Raw genomic sequence first — 19,424 nt, forward strand, 5'->3', positions numbered from 1 at the left:
GGTCTTCCACGCTCATCCAGCGGCACCGACGGGCGCGGCGGCGGCGCGCCTCCGCCTCCCTCGCGTCGAAGGCGGCGCCGATGTGATATGCCTGTCTAATCTGATGCCTGTTCATTTCATGCAATGCAGCTGATGGCAGTAGTAATGTTATGCTTACCTGCTCTGTAGGCCCATTTTTTTTTTCTTTTGTGAGATTTGGTTGAATGTTCCTTTCAGTGTCACCGTTGCCATTTAACAGCACCCTTGAGAGTTTCATTGGCTATCAATTAGGATGCAAATGGGTACCCAATGGTGTTTTATGTGTCAGCTAATTTCATTTTTCTCTCCAAAATTAATTACGTGGCATGCCATTCTAGTTCATTTTATCAAGTTTTGGGTCGATCCAACGACTAAAAACATGACTTGCATCCCTAGCTATCAATGTAAAATATCTGAGGACCTTTTCTGTTCATTTATTTATCATTGACAGTGCCTCTTTTGTTCTGCATATTTCTGTACTAGTTCAAGCTTCTCTAACTGCTTTAGAAAAGCATACTAAATTAACAACTGAATTAGAAACAATAGTTTTACCTACTCATGGTCCTTTAGGTATTCTTCCTGCAACATTGTCACATGCCGGCCAAAGAGATTGTTTATTACAGTGAACCCTTAGGCGGAAACGGAAGCGGACAGAGTATTTTCCAGAATGAAGTCCTCCCTCTCACTGAAGCTGCTGGTGTGCTTTATACGATGCTAGGTTTGGTGGTCTATGTTTATTCATCGTGTTTTTGGAATTATAATTGTGATGCCTGTTGCTCTGTATCTAATTTCAAATTGTGAAACATGTTTAGAAACCAAGCATTGCCTTAATGCTCAAGAGATTGCACATTCACTTGATCTTAGAAAGTATGATGGCGTCATTTGTGTCAGTGGAGATGGTCTGTTGGTTGAGGTTAGCAAAGAACAACGTTTTCCGTATGCGAATGCAATTCTATGCAAGTTGTTACACTCTGAAAATTCTCATGTTTTCAGATATTTGAGAACTGTTGATTTTTATTTGCTTGCTTGCTATATTTTGGTTCTTTCTCTTATTGTTATTTTGTTTCGTTTTTAGGTTGTCAATGGTCTCCTGCGAAGGGAGGACTGGGAAACAGCAATAAAAGTACCCCTTGGGATCATTCTGCAGGTACATTATCATAGCAACTCCTTTATCATATTTATGTAATGATGCACATCAGTGAGTAGTACTATGTCTTAGGTTCATTCCATACGCGACCATTTGTTTAACCAAGGTTCCCTGTTCGGTTGCCTGTAAAAGCGGCTGATGCTGATTTGTTGTGAGAAAAAAACACTGTTGGCTAGCCATAATATTCTAGCTGATAAGTTCAAGAGCTTGTAGCTTTTTCAGTTTTTGTTCAGTTTCTAGCATCTGTGCACTTTATTGTTGTTAGTGCTCTAGGCAGACATTTCACGCGCTACAATGTGCAATGGGTACTGGAAATGGAATGGCACAATCTCTATTGCATGCTGCTCAATCATCAAAGATCAGTATTTTTTTCCACGTTTTTTGTCACCTTTCATCTAGCAGCCCCGTCATCTCTCTTCATTATCTCACCCATCTATGTGTTTGAACAATTGCTGATGCAGCTTCTTTCTGTTACACAGGTCATAAACGTGCACTTGATGTTACTTCTGTTATGCAGGGAAATTGGGAAAGACAAGGTTCTTTAGTGTCCTGATGCTTACATGGGGTATGCAGCATATAGTCTCTATGCTAACTCTTTGCAAACAACAGTTGAGAACTTAGGCCACCTTTCTCAGAGATTGCTCTGTCACTTTCTGTTTTGCTACAGTAAAATGTAATTGACAAGCCTGAAAATGATCTATGAACTGCAGGTCTAGTGGCTGATATTGATATTGGATCAAAGAAGTATAGGTGGATGGGAAGTGCTTGCCTCGAATTTTATGTATACTTTCTACCCTATCAAGTACTTGATTTTATTTTTCATATCTGTATGTTTCTGTATTTTTTATATATATAATGGACTTAACAAAGAGGTGCTGCAGAAATTAGATGCTCATCATCGAGACAGATGCATCTCTTTCTTTACTACTCAGTTCCAAGTTCAAACTGTTAGAAATGTCTTTTTTATTATTGTAAATGTTGTATAGCTTTATTTAGATGTGTGTGCATGCATTGTGGCCATAAAAGAAAAGATCATAGTTATATACATACCTGAAAGAATGAAACTTCCACAATATGTTGGTTGAGCTCTAGTGCACATAATAGATGCAGTTTTTTTAAACGTAACATAATAGATGCAGATGATATTGATCTCGTATTGCAAAAGTTTCTGTAGCACCTTTTATGGCTTTATGTTACTCTTTCTCAGGGTAATTTTGGATCTGTAAAAGCTCGCACTGTGCTCTGCCATGTGCAATGCAGCTTCTTTTTAGCTACTACTCCGCATGCGAACCTGCGATGGTAAAATGGGCATGCCCTTTTTGTTCCAGGACCAGGTTTTGAAGAAGTTGGTCATCATGTGGAGCAAACTACCAGTTGTGAAACAAACGGAGTTAGCAAAGTATTTTGAGAAGACAAAGCAACTGACAGCAACTGTGAAAGGTGTGACTGTAGGCCCGTCGATCAAAGAAGCTGATCTTGCATGGAGATCACTGAATGGTGCTCTATATAATAGCTCAATCCCAGCTGCCAGGCGACTGAAATCGACGGCCTGGGCTGCAGTGATTAACAGACGGCATTGGATAATGACAATGTGATTCTCAATTCTTGATTCTTGCACCAAACTGTAAAAACGAAACAAAATTCTTGGATTCGCAACATTGCCAAATGAGACTACCAGCTTTCTGTTTATCAAAGTCTGACATCATTATGCTTGTATTAAGGCACTTTTGTTTAACGTATTGTACATAGCAAATAAATGCAATCGATCAGATAGTAAAGGCTGATAGAACTATTACTCCCTGTCCCAGACGGGGAACCAATTGAATTACATTCCTCACAAGATGTTTAAAAATACTCTATCTGTTTCAAATTATAAAACATTTTGGCCTTTCTATATATATAAGTTACGTATCTAGAAAGAAGCCAAAATATCTTATAATTTAGAACGGAAAGATAACATAATTAGTCGGTGAGCTTTTCGAACAAACTCAAATGTGAGGTTGAGAGGCTCTTCTCGTGCAAAAAAGCTGAAGCAGAGACAGACATCAAATCAACGACCACCACTGCCTAAAATGCACAACCATTTTCTCTTTACTCTTGTTCGACCCAGAATACCAAATTGCGGTCGCGCGAGGCTTCAAGCTATGAAGAGACGACTTTCGCCCGCTCTGGACTGGCCGACTGGTCCTTTTTTTACCTTGCTGCAGGGGTCACGTGAGGGGGTAGACTGGAAGGCAAACGGAATTCGCCGTGGCACCGTGCCAGGACGCAGCGCATCGGCTGCCCAGTCTCCCCCTGCCTGCCTGCGCAGCGCAGCGTGCTGCCGAGCGTGACCGGCTTTGGCTTCTCGCACACGCGAGCTGATCCGGTGACCGGTGTGTTTCTGGTGCTAGGGACTGAAACTGGACTCGGGACGGGAGGCCTCTCTGGCGTGACGCGGAGGATTCGGGCTTGCCTTGGCATCAGCCGGGGCGGATGCGGATGCATGCGGCCGCGGGGGGTGCTGGGCTGGTCCTGGTCCTGGTCGTAAAGAAAGGAAAAGGCCCGCCTTGATTGGCGTATACTACTCCGTAGTGGCCAGGCCAGTGGCGTTGGCCTCCGCAACGTGCTTGAGAGTAGTACGTGCATGCGGGCGCCAACGCCATTATTTTGTGAGCGATGCTCGCCCGCCCGCTGGCAACCGCAAGCGACTGATAAGTGCGGCACGGGCCTTTAATTCCCTTCGGTTTGGGCGTACGTGTCGGCAGATAGGACTGGACCCGACTTCTCACGCTAATCCGATCCTAGTATTTTCTTTTCTCTGTTGCAGAGGCTTATAAAGTCTATGTTTAGTTCACTCCAAAACCTAAAAACTTTTCGAAATTTTTGATCACATCAAATCTTGTCGCACATGCATAAAGCATTAAATAGATAAAAACAAAACTAATTACACAGTTTGTCTGTAAATCACAAAATAAATCTTACAAGGCCAAAATACTCTATAGATTTGGAATTGAGCTCATGATTTATTATCGGTGATAACCATGGTATACCTTCCGGCTTTCGCACATCTGTTGCCTGCCGCCATATGAACGGGCAGTCCCTTATAAAAAATACTATATGCTTTTGGGCGTACACCATGGCTGGATGCATGAAACGCATGGAGTGATGGGAGAGACCGTGGTACTACTGCTGCTACAGCGACAATCGACAATAGACTATGCATGCATGGTACTACTACGAGAGGGCTAGCTGGCACATGCATGGCAGGGCAGGTGGCACATGCATGCATGCATGCCTCGTTTCAAAAGGGGGGCTGGGGGGCGGGCCTGCGTGACATGCATGCACCATGCATGCGGAAGAGCTGCCGTGGCAGAGTCCTCCTCTGTATCTGCATGTACTACTCCTGTCCTCTCTCTCTCCCTCTGCGCCACTGATCCTCTGCTCTCAAGGGAGGCCGACTGGGACCGCGATGGATCGACGGATACATACATATCCGGCTACACGATGGGCGATGGATATGATGCCGATCGAATTGCCGATGCGATCCAGCTCCAGCCCCCATCTAATTGCTTCTCCAGCTGGTCGATCCATCCATCCGTTCCTGTCTCTTTTGTACTACTACAACTCTACTATTCGTACGTTATTTATTATAGGCTGATGAGTCTTGCGGACTGCAGAGAGACGACCGTGATATAGTATTCTTTGCTTATCAGTGAGGAGAGAGTTGGCGGAATGAACGTGTGCTGCGGATTGAATAATACTCGTTCAAATCATGCATACTTCACAGGAGGAGGATAAGCTAAAATTAGATCGTGTCTGTTAGGATACCTGGTTCCCAAGAACATGGATCCAAAATTGAAGGAGGCCTACTACACTAGAGGGTACCATATGAATTATGCAACCTCTTGTTGTGTGGCCATTTGAAATAAAGTTATATTTATGACTATATTATAAACTCATACTGCCAGGCACTGAAACATTTTTATATGTTATATAATTGTATAACAATAATTGGCCCCAGCCTACAATAGATCTCCCTCCGTTCCCATCCCAGCCTCTCCCAGACGTGGGTGCAATAAGAATTTCCTTTTTATAAAAAAATAATATGATTTTTAATTTCTTTCTCCCGGATCAAACTGTGGAGATCCGATTGATAATCACACGTCCGGCCAGTGGTGCTACAGGTGCTGCCTCTGTTTGAGCGCACCAGGCTACGCAATAAAAAAAACTGAAAAATGAAAAACAATTTCTATGTGATGGCAAGTCATCAAGGCAAACCCAATCAACACACACACAGTCTCGCAGGCATGGCAACAGAGACTCCGGCCGTCGAACATCCAGTGGCTCTAGCGCACACGCATGCATGCGTCTTTTGCGGGCCATGCATGCACCGATCCACGCACAGGCACGGCACCCGCCGTCCTCTTGTTTATCGATCCATGCCGTTTTTTCTTTTCCTCTCGTTTAACAGCTATACGTTTCTTTAACTTTTCTTCATATATTATGGCCTTGTTTAGTTTTAAAAAATTTTGCAAAATAAGAATAATAGTATTTTCGTTTGTATTTGACAAATATTGTCTAATTATGAACTAACTAGGCTCAAAAGATTCGTCTCGTCAATTCCGACCAAATTGTGTAATTAGTTTTTATTTTCGTCTATATTTAATACTCCATGCATGCGTCTAAAGATTTGATGTGATAGAGAATCTGAAAAATTTTGCAAAATTTTTTAGAAACTAAACAAGGCTTATATCATATGGTTCCTTTTGGCATATCTGATGGTGACAAGTAAACAGGCTACCATTTCTTTCGATAAAATGACTGGACGCGCGCGCGAATCTGAGCGACGACCGAGCGAGCGAGGTTGTTGCTGCTTCCGGGTTTGCACGCACGAACTCTTTTGTAATCCAATCCATTAATTAATTAATCAATCGTTTAACTTTCCAGATGGTGATTAATAACTCTGCTGTGGGTGCACTTGCATGCATGTTGTAGATTCGTACTCCTGTACTGTCCCTGAGTAGTTTCGTAGTTCTTTAAGTAATCCATTATTAATTAATACTCATGATAGTAGATTTGTAGTTCTTTAAGTTCATGCGTTGTTCTTGGTGTATATAATTTTTCTCAATAATTGGTTTTGTGTCATGATAGAACTAGCATTGCAAAGGAGGCTCCTCTGTTCAGTTGAGAGTCTGTCGACGAAAGCTAGTCGGCAGTCTACCTTGGGGCATACCCACGGTAGTAGTTTATCGGTAGACGGTGCGCAAACTACGAACTTGATGGTGACGCAAGACACGGACAAGCTTTTTATCGAGGTTCGGCCGCCGAGTTGGCGTAATACCTACGTCCTGCGTCTGGTTGTATTGATTTGTGTTGAGAGAATATGATGTGTATAATCTGTCCTCTAGGGGACCCCTGCCCCTCCTTATATATCCTGAAGGGACAGAGTTACAAGCAAAGTATCCTATTTGGTACAATATCTTGTAGCCTTGCGGTGCACGCCGACCAGTCGTGCGCCGCACGTCTTCATCCTGTGGGCCGAGCCACCTCTGATGGTGCGGCCCATATAGACCCATGAGGGTATAGGGGTTTATACCCCCACAGAGTCCAAAACAAGCTGTTTTAGCTATATGATCTCTCGAAATCCTATTTTACCCCATGTAAAAACCGGTGGATATAAATAAAAACTTGCTAAGATCTATTAATACGTTTCTAAATAAAATCTGTGTTTTCAGTTACACAATTTTTGGCATCATATTAATATTATTGACCATTTCAGTTGTGTATCTTATGAACCACAAGAAACCATGTGATACACAATGGAAGTCGGAAACATATAGAAGCAAAACAGTACCTACAGGGGAGAATATGTGCTCACATAACAAAAGCATAAAATTCAATGTTATTTCATATTTTAAGAGTGGATGTTATATTTTGTCCACAAATTATTTGGAATTCCTCTACTTTACATGGCAATCATATTTTAAGAAATTGATTTAGTTTGCTAATGTGAATAACATAGATGCAAGATAAATGATATGTATTAGTTTAATTTATTAGTGGATAATGATGTGAACACTTTTGCATGGTGGGGTAATGTATTAGTGGGATGATTTAGTGGATGTTGATGTGGACGCTTTGCATGACAATAGATTTAGTTAGTGGGATGCTCAAGTGGATGATGATGTGGATGGTTTGCATGTCAAGAGAATTAGCTAGTGGGGTTTATCAATATAAGAGATATAGATATAGATTAAAGGACAAGGGGTGCATCTTAATTGCTAAGCCTTTCAAAGACCACATGACTCGCAAAATGGAAACCACACTTGAGGAGACCAACCTATGCAGAAAGAACTTGGATCTCATCACTATGATACTAGAACAATAGAACATCAATTACTTCTATGTGTAGCACATTTGCTCTCATGCATAACACTTGAATTAATCTACCTCTTGCGATATTGATTCACTATGATGCAAATGATAGTTCTGGATATTTTTTAATCAAGCTACTCTTGCAAAATTGATATACTTCAATGCAAATGATCGCTTTGGATAGTTTACATGGGATAGGTGTTGTTTAATCTATTTTTGTTTCATGGAATGGCAAAGATTTACCGATGCATGTATAAGTACTTCCTCAGTTGTTTAGATGTTGTATTCATCTTTGGTACACAAACCAAGAAGATAGTTAATGATGGGATATGTGTTGTTTTTAGATGTTGTGTTCATGAGATAGGTGTTTGTTTAATTTAGATGTTGTATTCATCTTTGGTACAAAAATAAGAACCTAAGTTTGGAAGTATGTGCGACACACGTTTAGTTTCATGACTCTCACACCAAAGCTCCACACCAGAATACGACACGCTTTTCCAATTTTTCTCCGCAAAAAGCTAGTACGACATCTAAAGAAACAGAAGGAGTAGCTAGTAACCTTTAAGCCATTGATGTCGTAGCCAAAACCGTCAATATAATTAATGCTAAGTACATATAAGAATTCCCTACGCATTCTTAAATACAGGCCAAATCTTGTGATACATGATTCGATATATTAGGAATTAGGAATGACACATATCATTTATAGGGTACTTGGTTTGAGGAATCAAGGCATTATTCTAGATGAGGTGGTGCATCAAGTGAGTCCATTCTTTAAATTTGATAGAATGACTCTATTTCTCGTAACAGTGCTAATTATTAATTTACGAGAAATAAGATAGGTTTAATTCATTCTATTCCGCAAACCAAACAAAAAATGAGAATTGAGAAAATAATGGATTAACTCATTCCTCGAACCAACCATCCTATTAACTTCGCAAAGACATGTGATCCACGAGATGGAAACCACTGAAAACCAACCACTATGGAGAGGAACATGGAACTCTCAAGCACTCGATGAAAAATGGTTGCATTTCGCTGATCAATTCGATACTTTTACATTAGGCACCTGCTATGTATTCTCAAACACTGCCCCACATCTCTCCTTAATTATCACACAAATGAGAAACGTTCGCGTCGCTGAACCTCTCGCATACAGTACTATATGCTAGAGCACGCACACGTACGTATGGACCGTTTCGCGCGCGTCCAATCGTATATATTCTCGTCCCCACCAGAGGAATTGGCACGGTGAGACGTAACTGCACACGTACAGGGTACGCCGTTGGATCGGATCGATCACTATGCATGGATCTATCCGTCTAATCGATCGGTCGAAAGCCGGGCGCTTCTTGCATGCGGCGTGCGCGCGCGCTCTCGGACACGTACAGGTGGTGCCCACTCTCCCTAGCCAACTAACCCCCCATCTTCGTGCGTAGACGCGTACACCCGGCGCGTCGATCCGGCCTGTTCGCCTTGCGGCCACGATCGCGACGTCCCCAGCCAGGCCCGGGTGCTCTCGCTCGTCGTCATCGACCTCAAAGCATTAGCACGACACGTAGTTTCGTTCACTAACCCCGCGCGCGGTCCCACCACCACTAGCTAGTTCGAGCGAACGAATACTGCAGGCTGAACGCGGAAGTGAATAAACAAGGGTTTCGTCGCGAACCACCACCATGCTTGGTTTCGTTGGGACGTGGTGGTATGGGCAAAGAAATGAGCGGAAAGGAGGACCGGCGCGCCTATCTATCGCCTACGGGGCTACGGCGACGGGGGCGAGGCCGTGACACGGCACCGATCGAGCCAGGGCGACGCGAGAGGCGAGGCTGCAGCCCCGTCCGTCCGGCGTCCGCGCGCGGGGCACGAGGGGTCAGGGGTGGGGTGCCACCGGGCGAGCGCACCGTGCACCGGCGCGCCTCCATGCCCGTTGCCGTCCGACTCTGCCTGGCCTGTTGCCCGATTCCACGCCGCGACCCCGCGCGCGGGGCGCTCCTACTACTACACGCTATACGCGTACGGCGTACCGCGCCTTTGCGCCTCGCATCGATGGGTCCGCTCTCGTCCGAGCCTGATCGCCTAAAACAACTCCATTATTGCGTCGCAAGCTAGCGTGCGTACGTAACGACGTACGTCCTCTTCTACAGCACGGTTGTGGTGTACTAGTACTGTTGATTTTTAGGAGTATTCATTTGCCAGGGATCATATATCAGCATCCAGCAAAATTAAAATATGAAATATAATTTTTTTTTCCTGCGCCATCACGTTGGTGTTCGATGTGGGTTGCATTGAGATTATACAACAGGGTTGTCCTTTTCGCTAGTTTATTTTACAGCCTCATGCAGCCGTGTTTAGAAGAAGGGGCCGGGACGACGGGAGGGCTTGGGATTGAACGTGCATGGGTGGATCCAGCACGTTTTCATCCGTTTCCGTTTGACTTTTGCAGGCGGGGCGGATTGAATACTCTATCTATATATTTATATAGAAGAGTTGCTTATTGACAAGTCTTATTTGAGGGTATCGTCAACAAATCCTTTTTAGTTTCGGTATTTTGGCGTTTTATTTTGTGGATGATGACTTAACGAAGGTGATAATAATATAATAATACTATTTCTATGCATGCACGATTCTCGCGGGACTTACGTGAAGATGAAAAATCCGCTAGGCGACCCAGACATATCGCCTACAAGCTCTGGATAACGACATGATAGAGTGGTTGGGTTTCTCGGTTGCTCTCGGCGAACAACGCTGTCACGTTCACGATTTAGGTTATCAATCAGTGATAATAAACCTAGAAGAAAACAGAGCAGGTTTAGTGAACAAAAAAAATGCGGACTAGGTTTAGGAAACGAAAGGTTAAGGGAAATGATTCGAATTACTAGTGCAGATATACACAGTCCTGGCAGTGGCGTGGTGAGACCCTAGGGGAGTTTGGTGTACACGTAGCAGCAGCGACGCTAGTACTACTACTGCCGCTGCTTTTCCTGCGGCCCGCTTTAAAAGCCTTCTCCTCACCTCCTCCTCCGTCTCCCGTCTCCCGTCTCGTCCTCTGCCCATCGTCGTTATTCCTATCTCCCCCACGATTCCCACGCCCCCTCCAAAAACCCCCCCCTCTCGCCTCACAGCGCGGCCGCCGGCTTGGTGTGGCGCCCGACCATGTCGTCCCCGGCGCCGCCACAGCAGGCACCGCCGGCGCAGCCTCCCCCGCCGCCAGCCGCCGCGCCCCCCACCGCCGTGCCCACGACGGTCGTCTCCGCGACCCCCATCTCGGTGCAGCTGCCGCCTATCCAGCCGAAACCGCCGCCGCCACAGCCGCAGGCGCAGGCGCAGCAGCAGCCGCCGCCGGGTAGCGCTTCCGGCCCGCAACCGCCGACGCCGGCGCAGCTCTTGAATCTGGGCCCGCAGCCGCCGCTGTACCGGGGCCCGATCTGCTGGAACTCCTATTGCAAGGACCCCGACCCCAACTCTTTCGGCCGCCGCGGCTGGAAGGTCCGCTCGGGCCCGCCCTACTCCGTGTACGCCGACCTCTGCGGGAGATGCTAGTACGTGCCGTTCCCCTCTTAACCAACTTACTCTCTCCCTCTCCCTCTCCCCATCCCTCTCCGCTCAATCGCGCTGTCGGCGAGCCGTCACGCATGCTCGAATCGTGCCGGGGAAGCTCGCGCCGTCGGGGGCGGATTCGCCTATGGCGCCCACCGGATCTACGTGGAGTGATCGCCACGTCGTTGCGATTTCGTGGGATACGCGGGGGTTTTATGTAAAGTTGGTGTGCTTTGTTTGGGTGCTTTGACTTGCGTGCGACTCTTATTCGTGATATGCATGCATGCATGTGCCTTACTGCTACTCTCCGCTCTCTGCTCTGTGGCCAGTTCTCAGTTTGAACAGGGGATATACTGCGAAACGTTCCATTCCGAAGAGGGCGGCTGGAGGAACTGTGAATCCTGCGGGAGGGTACGTGTTTTCTCTTGCATGCTGATTATGCCTACTGGTGGTCATTCTGCTTTTGTACCTGCTGATTGCAAGGGGTTTGTGTTCTGATTGAGCAGAGGGTACATTGTGGCTGCATCGTGTCCATCCACAAGTATCAGCTCCGCGACGCTGGTGGGGTTGACTGCGCCAAGTGTGCTCGGAGCACCCGTGCTGCCATGGTATGTCGTGAAAACTTTTTCATTTGTCAAGAGCATTTACTATTATTGGGGATTGGGGACGATGTGATGGGGGTGTTAAGTGCATGCAACATGAGCCACTTGTACCCATGGCTGCTTGCTGGCTTTTTGAGTTTTTGAGGTTTCAGACATGCTGCTATTTGGTTGGCAGCATTAGTTAGGTGGATAATATGTTGGTAATATCCTGCTTCTACATGCTAGTGCCATTAATTAACTTATTTAGTTATGTTAATATGTCAAGGATGTCATGTCACATATTTATTGAGACCATGCCAATGCTATTTACTGAAGCTGACAATTATTTACATAGAGAATATCGATTGCATATTGAAGAGGCTTCCATTTATTATATTAACTGAATAGTGGGAGTTTAATCATATATGTTCTCTTCAAATTTAGTTCATGTTTTGATCCCTGATTGACCACCATTGGCGCTTGTGCTTCATAGGCACCACCGAGTCCAGTATGGACCGCCCCTATTCATACTTCTCAAAATGTATCTGATAGAAGAGACATTCCTGTGAAGAGCTGGAGACCTCCTGCCGGGCAAATTTCAAGTCAGTGGAGACAGACTAACCTGTGGAGCATGTCCAGTGTACAGTCAGACTTGCAGCAGCGTCTAGCTTTTGAGTTTGATAGGCCTAGTGGTAGTGAAAAGTTACTTCCTGGGCGCACTTTTATTCATGCCCAGGAAAGGAAATTTGATGACATGCATGACAGACCAACAACTCCTGTGGGCATGAACCACATTATAAGGGAGAGAGATCCCAATGGGCATGGCCAGCCCACCAATATGGATCCAGCATACTCTTATACCCTCTATCACAGAGATGGATCACATCCAAATAATCTTCATGATCCTAGTCACCCTGGTGGAGAAAACGACTCTTTGTCTTCCAGAAAAGTGGCAATGCCAGAAGCTTCTACAAGTGCAGATGCTGGCTTCAAGCTTGATTCACATCATCCGTCTAATTTAAAGGATGATCCACCATCCCTTTCAGTTGGTCTGGCTTCTAATTTTGCATCACAGAATGGACAGAAAGACCATATCAGAATTGCACCTAGTCAGCAGCAAGCACAAATGGCTTCCTCCTCATTGCAGAAACAATTCTATTCTCACACTGTGACTGGTTATAATGAATTCCAAGCACAGTTGCGCAATGGAAGACCAAGAATGGATGCAAAGGCGAGATCACAGTTACTTCCCCGCTATTGGCCTAGAATAACAGATCAAGAGCTACAGCACTTATCTAGCGAGTATCCGACATATTCTACTTGCATTAATGAGTAATTTTCCTTAAAGATATTACTTTCTATATTCATACTTCTCGTAGATATGTTATTTATTTGAATTCTATTGAGTTTTCCCTTAACTTTCAAACAGTTCAAATTCTGTTATTACTCCTTTGTTTGAAAAGATGTTAAGTGCTAGTGATGCTGGGCGGATTGGTCGTTTAGTTTTGCCAAAGAAGTGTGCTGAGGTGAGTTATTAATTTGATTGCCATTTTTTGTTTTGAAAATTCCCTGTGATTATATTATCCTATGGTGTATTGTTATTGGGCATGGAAAATTGCTTCTCGATGTGTGTGTTTTTTAATATGAAAAATAGGTTTACCACTTATCTTGTGCCATGTCAGAAAGTTTAGTTTTATGAATCTATGAGCTAAAATTTATCTTTGTTTGTTATCCTGGGCCATGTCATAAATTGTTAATAGTTATTGAACTAAATTTGGTCGGATGCGTAACTAAATCACGTAGTATCTATGGAAGGCAGCACTTGTTTAAGACAACTCTGTTGGGAATTCTTTTCGTGGGGTACAATCATATTATACACTAATTAAAGTAGCACTTGTTTAAGATCGTTTTTTTTTGTGCCTTATCCCAAAAAAGTTCCCTAATGGGAAAATAACATTTTGGACAGGCATACTTCCCTCCGATCTCCCAACCTGAAGGGCTCCCTTTAAAGGTTCAGGATGCCAGTGGTAAAGAATGGATATTCCAATTCCGTTTCTGGCCAAATAACAATAGCAGGATGTATGTATTGGAGGGTGTCACACCTTGCATTCAGGCAATGCAGTTACAAGCAGGCGACACAGGTACATATCTTTTCTTAGACAAATTGATACTATAGTAGATAGTATGTAGTGTGTCTGTATGGCAAAACATACATAAACAAAATGTCCTAGTCCATTACTTGGGGTTCAGCTTGCCCATTTTAGGGGCACATGTCTAAATTGTTCATGTACACGCGATGAGATAAACATTTGTTTTAGTTATGTATATGTATTCCCATCACCACTGCATGTCTTAAATACTCCCCCCATCCCAAATTATAAGACGTTTGACTTTTTTGACCTCAAATTTGACCACTCATCTTATTCAAAAAAAATATGCAACCATAGTCAAATTTAAGTCATTTTTGAAGAACTATTATTAATAAACCAAGCCACGACAAAAGAAGTGATATTTTGCACAAATTTTTGAATAAGACGAGCGATCAAGCTTGGTGTCACAAAAGTCAAACGTCTTATAATTTGGGATGGATTGAGTATAAATATGTGACCTGTCTGATCTTTTGCTGCAATGATAATCTTATTACTTTATGATCTTCCAAGTAGGTTTTGTTTTATTTTCCATACTTCTTTCGTTATCCTTGTAGCTATCATGTTTTTTCTAGTTTTATTAACCCTATGCTATTTTTTTCTGTAGTTACCTTCAGTCGAATAGATCCAGAAGGGAAATTGATCATGGGCTTTAGGAAGGCAACTAATAATTCTTCTGAACAGGTATACACATTGAAGTACTTAGTTACATCTTATTGTTCCTCCAAATAAAAAGGGCTTTCAAAAATTAAACCTCTAGCACATTGATTGCACACACTTAATACTGTTTTTGAACTGATAAGTCAGATGCATCGAATAGTGTTTGCTTATGATGAAATGCATATTACTGTCCATACCCATTTAATCTTCACAACTTGGTTTGCATGCTGTACTATTCTAATTTCAAGATTCAAGCTCACCTATGATTTCTTCTGAATTCTTGTGCAGTTCTTTCCCCTCAATGGTGGCTAGACATTCCTGATTATTAAATTTATTTTTTCTTCAATATTCTTGAGCAGTTCTTTTCCCTTCAATTCTAATACATGCTGTATCACAATGGCAGATATTTTTTTAAAGATCTGATCCCTTCAACTATATTAGTATTCTACAGGCTGTTAAAGTTTTAATCTAAAAATAATCCTCGCCCATTGTCTCATTTTAACAGGAGCAAATTACAAAGCCTGCCAATGGTGCCCCGGCAACTTCAGAAGCAAATGGTAAAGTTTCTGGTGCAGATTCTAGTCCAAATGCTGCAGTTTCCCGTCAAAACAAGGTCAACATAGAGACCAAAAGTTCTAGCCCTGTGGAACAAGCCACTGCATTGAAAATGGATAAGGATGGATTAACACAGAAGGAAGGGCCAGGAACTGCTAGTTCTTCCCCAGGTTCTGTCAAGAGAAAAACAACTAATCTTGGTCAAAAGAATAAAAGATTACGGATGGATAATGAGGAATCAATGGAGTTGAAGATAACGTGGGAGGAAGCACAAGAATTGCTTCGTCCTCCTCCTAAGGCACCATCCATTGTTATTGTTGATGGCCATGAGTTCGAGGAATATGAGGTATAACAATCCTTTCAACACATTACTTTGGATTTGCATTCTGAAATTGAAACTTGTTTCTGAGAATGTCTGAAGGACAATATTTGCATGCTTGGCTTCTTTTGCTGTTTATTCTTATTGCTTAATACAGAAGAATAAATCACACATGTTTCTGTATTGAAATTGTGTGTTTTTCAGGAGCCACCGGTACTTGGAAGGAAGACTTATTTTGTAGCAGATAAATCAGGGTATTTTTTTTGAACTCAAAAGCTTCTAAGTGTGACTTTTCTATTAATCTAAATTGGGTGCGATGAACGTTAACTGCTTCTGTTGATGTTCATGCTAATACCATTTGTTTTCCTACCATGCGTATCAAGCTATCTGCTATTTGTTTGTGTTTTTATATAGAAGTGGTTCAAATTCAATGTGTAATCAGCTGTTAATGCTTCCTAGATATGAGTTATGAAGTGAATCAGTGGCACTAATTTAACAATACTTTAACAGTTCGGACCATCAATGGGCCCAATGTGAGGATTGTTCCAAATGGAGGAAACTCCCAATAGATGCCCTGTTGCCCTCCAAATGGACCTGCTCTGACAATAAATGGGATCCAGAAAGGTGATCTTCTCTCAATGTTCCTTTAAGGCAATTTGTGCCCATTTTATTTTTGTGGCATATGAAAACATGATGAATCATCTTTGCATCCATGGGTCCCACAAGTCGACAAAGTATTTTTTTTTTTTCGTTCAAAGCATTTCATTCAAAGTGGTGTAATTGGAAATAAATCTTAACCCAAAAGGTTGTCTGGTGATCTGGTCTTTATGTATATGTTATATTGATTGTAATAATAATTTATTCCATGTACATGTAATCAAAATCTGTAGCAAAATGTTGGACAAAGAATCAGTTGATATTGTTTAATCTGAATTCAGAAATTTGCTATATGAAAAGAGGCATCACATAGAATTTCATCATTGAACATGTTCTATGAAGTATATGATGACTGCAGCCTCCTGACATATTCCAGCTGCACATGTACTAGATAGAATGTCTGTACAGAACACCACATTACAGTTTTCATTGACTTGATGCAACTATACTTGCATGTGCACATATATTTTTATTCCTCAGTAAGTTATCAAAATTAGAATTTCATCATTGAACATGTTCTGTAAAGTATATGATGACTGCAGCCTCCTGACATAATCCAGTTGCACATGTACTAGATACTAGATAGAATGTCTGTACAGAACACCACATTACAGTTTTCACTGACTTGGTATTCTTTTATGGGATTATTTATTATTTATGCATAGGGACACATTACTTGCACCCAGTGCTAAACACATTACATCAATCAGGTCAGTTCCCAGACTAGTTTTGCCTAGCCTTGCCTGCACAAGTGAGCTCACCTGGCCAGCTCGGTCGAGTTAAAATCGCTCTCCCACCATAGCAAGCAAAAAGCTTGCCAGTGTAGACTCCGAGGATGAGTTGCATGAAATCCAAACACCTTCCTTTGGTCACCTAGCTAGCTCAAGGCGAGGCAAGGATTCATCCAAGAACCAAATGTTAGATGCATTTTTTTATGATAGATTTGGAAATTTTTATGCGAGTCTGTATGTAAAGTGCATGCTGAAGAATGCTGATAGCTTTCTATGCATGAGTAAACCTAGGATTAAAGTATCACTACTGAAATTGAGCACTGGAGCTGCTTAGGATTGTATGGAATCATTTCCTGTTAAACTGTGTTTAGCACTGGGTAGAAACTGGAAAGTATTAATTCTATTTCTCGGGTGTTCTAGAAGATATTCATGTATGGTGATACGCTAATTACTCCCTCCATCCCAGAAAAATTGATGTTCTAGGATTAAAAAAATGTCCAAAAAGAACTTGATGTTTAACCTCTTGGACAATAGATTTTGCCATATTAGTGTGAGATTGCAGTCATGTTTATCTTGAATAAATAGATTTTGCAACTGCTTGGTTTACTCATCACTACATCTTAGTTATTTGGTTAAACACCAGTATTTTTTTTTTCTCTAGGTCTTCTTGCGAACATGCACAGGAAATAAGTATGGAGGAGCTTGCAGAAATCATTCCTATAAAATATGGTATGGTACACACGCCCTCTGTATATATATATATATATATATATATATATATATATATATATATATATATATATATATATATATATATATATATGTGTGTGTGTGTGTGTGTGTGTGTGTGTGTGTGTGGAATTTGCATTTTCATTGGTCTCTTTCTAAATAAAAATGCCAAAGATGCATTTCATACAGAAAAAGCGGATCGATCCACTATGAACTTTGTACTCTGCATAGAGCTGTAACACAAGAAAAGGTTTGGACCATGAAAGATGCTGATCACTACTGATAACGAGGCATGCCACAGTCCTAGTGCATGCTATAGCTAGGTACTTAGCTGCATTAAAAGGAAATCCAAGCTCCTCTTGTGTTTTCAGAAAAATGCATGGTGGAGCTTGCACAACCCTTTACATGATGGGCTATGTTTATTTTCGTTCTGTTGGGTCCTTTTGTTGGTAGCAGTGTTGGGATTTCTTGCATTGTACTTCCTCCGTTGTAATATATGATGTTTAGGACAAGCTAGCCAGTCAAAGAATGAACTAATCAGCTTGTCCTAAAGGTCATATATTTAGAAATGGAGGGAGTGGGAGTCATGCATTTTAAAGGTAGGCCCAATTTGCATAACATCCCTTCATTATTCTATGTAAGATAGTTTGTGTAATGTCTACTACTCCGTTCCAAATTGCAAGTTGTTCTGGCTTTTACATAGCTTCTGCTACATGCCTACATACCTAGATGTTTAGATACGTAGCAAAAGCTACTTCCTCCGTTCCAAATTTTAATTCATTTTAGATTTTTTTGAAAAGCCGGAACAACTTACAATTTGGAATGGAGTATGTTGGAAGTTTCATTTACCTGTACGATAATCTATAACTGTATTTAATGGTTTGTTGTAGCCAAAAAGCCCAAATCGAGGATGGAATCTGATGCTATTGATGCTTCGGATGGGCTGGACACACTTGCAAACCTTGCAATTCTTGGCGAAGGTGAAGCTCTTCCTTCGCAGCCAACAACGAAACATCCTCGCCATCGTCCCGGCTGTTCATGCATTGTCTGCATCCAACCACCAAGCGGCAAGGGTCCAAAGCACAAGCAGACATGCACCTGTAACGTTTGTATGACGGTTCGCCGCCGGTTCAGGACGCTCATGCTTCGACGTGAGAAGAAGGCGACAACAGATACGCCTCGCAAGAAAGAGACAGGCCAATCCAGTGAGAAGGTCACACAAGCTGTGTCCACCCCGCCAGTAGCCAGTGCCAGTGCAACCAGCCCCCCTCGGAAAGCAGATGGAAACGCCGATGGGGCTGAAGACATGGCCGTGGATCACAAGGTGACATCCTCTCCCGTCAAGAACCATATTGACCTGAACATCCAACCTGATCGGGATGATGAGCAGTCACCGAAATCTGGTACGGCTGGTTTGTTGAGCCGAGACAATCCAAGTTAAGAGAGTGGGTCGCGTGGATTGCCTGATCATTCCGGTGAGTGGACATAGATAACCGATCGAACCCATCCTTCCGAATGTCTATACCCATTTTTTATGAAAGATGTGGCGTGAGCCGTGAGGTGTTAGTGTAGCTGTTACCTGTTACCTTCCCATACCATAGAGCCGGTTTCCTTTTTCCCTCAGACTCCAGTGGTAATGTTTATCGTGTATACCATAGGGCAGGATACCCGTAGGTGTTGCATGGGGCCTTGCATACCCCTGTATGCATGTATGTATTGCAAGACCAGCTCGTTTCGGCTGAATGTAAACCGTAAGTTGCTAATGTACCCTGCATATATTTCTCCCGGAGTTGGCAGGAATTGCCACATTCGTATGTGTGTTCAGGATGAATGAGCTTTGTCTTACGAGTTTGCTCCATTGTTTATGTGAAAATGATGCCATTTGCGGGCTGGCAATGAAGATTGGCGTCTAAAGCTAAGCCTAAGAGCAAGTATAACAAGAGGTTGTATGCTGACGTCGAAGAAAGAGAAGAAAAACGAGCTGTA

The 19,424-nt window shown here is 42.8% G+C and overlaps 2 protein-coding genes across 3 annotated transcripts; both read left to right on the plus strand.

Moving 5' to 3' along the window:
- On the plus strand, positions 1,177-2,852 carry LOC110432568 (sphingosine kinase 2-like). Its single transcript, XM_021453291.1, has 3 exons — positions 1,177-1,730; positions 1,876-1,946; positions 2,494-2,852. Exons 1-3 carry the CDS (start codon positions 1,718-1,720, stop codon positions 2,758-2,760), a joined length of 351 nt encoding a protein of 116 aa, XP_021308966.1. The 5' UTR covers positions 1,177-1,717; the 3' UTR covers positions 2,761-2,852.
- Positions 10,555-19,269, plus strand: LOC8081753 (B3 domain-containing protein Os07g0563300). Of its 2 annotated transcripts, none has more exons than XM_021453199.1 (12): positions 10,555-11,061; positions 11,389-11,470; positions 11,566-11,667; positions 12,134-12,972; positions 13,070-13,166; positions 13,607-13,781; positions 14,395-14,471; positions 14,953-15,348; positions 15,526-15,575; positions 15,832-15,945; positions 17,371-17,438; positions 18,329-19,269. In XM_021453199.1, exons 1-12 carry the CDS (start codon positions 10,676-10,678, stop codon positions 18,877-18,879), a joined length of 2,937 nt encoding a protein of 978 aa, XP_021308874.1. In that variant the 5' UTR covers positions 10,555-10,675; the 3' UTR covers positions 18,880-19,269. The 2 variants fall into 2 exon arrangements, with proteins under 2 accessions (XP_021308874.1, XP_002460861.2); XM_002460816.2 differs by having other exon boundaries at positions 10,676-11,061; positions 12,134-12,942.

This window comes from Sorghum bicolor, chromosome 2, assembly GCF_000003195.3.
Source record: "Sorghum bicolor cultivar BTx623 chromosome 2, Sorghum_bicolor_NCBIv3, whole genome shotgun sequence".
Classification (NCBI taxonomy): Eukaryota; Viridiplantae; Streptophyta; class Magnoliopsida; order Poales; family Poaceae; genus Sorghum; species Sorghum bicolor.

Coding starts and splice junctions, on each gene's coding strand:
- LOC8081753 (XM_021453199.1), top strand. CDS start 10,676: ATGTCGTCCCCGGCGCCGCCACAGCAGGCACCGCCGGCGCAGCCTCCC. Junction 11,062..11,388: donor GACCTCTGCGGGAGATGCTA/GTACGTGCCGTT, acceptor CTCTGTGGCCAG/TTCTCAGTTTGAACAGGGGA. Junction 12,973..13,069: donor TATTCTACTTGCATTAATGA/GTAATTTTCCTT, acceptor ACTTTCAAACAG/TTCAAATTCTGTTATTACTC.
- LOC110432568 (XM_021453291.1), top strand. Junction 1,947..2,493: donor GTGCTTGCCTCGAATTTTAT/GTATACTTTCTA, acceptor TTTTTGTTCCAG/GACCAGGTTTTGAAGAAGTT.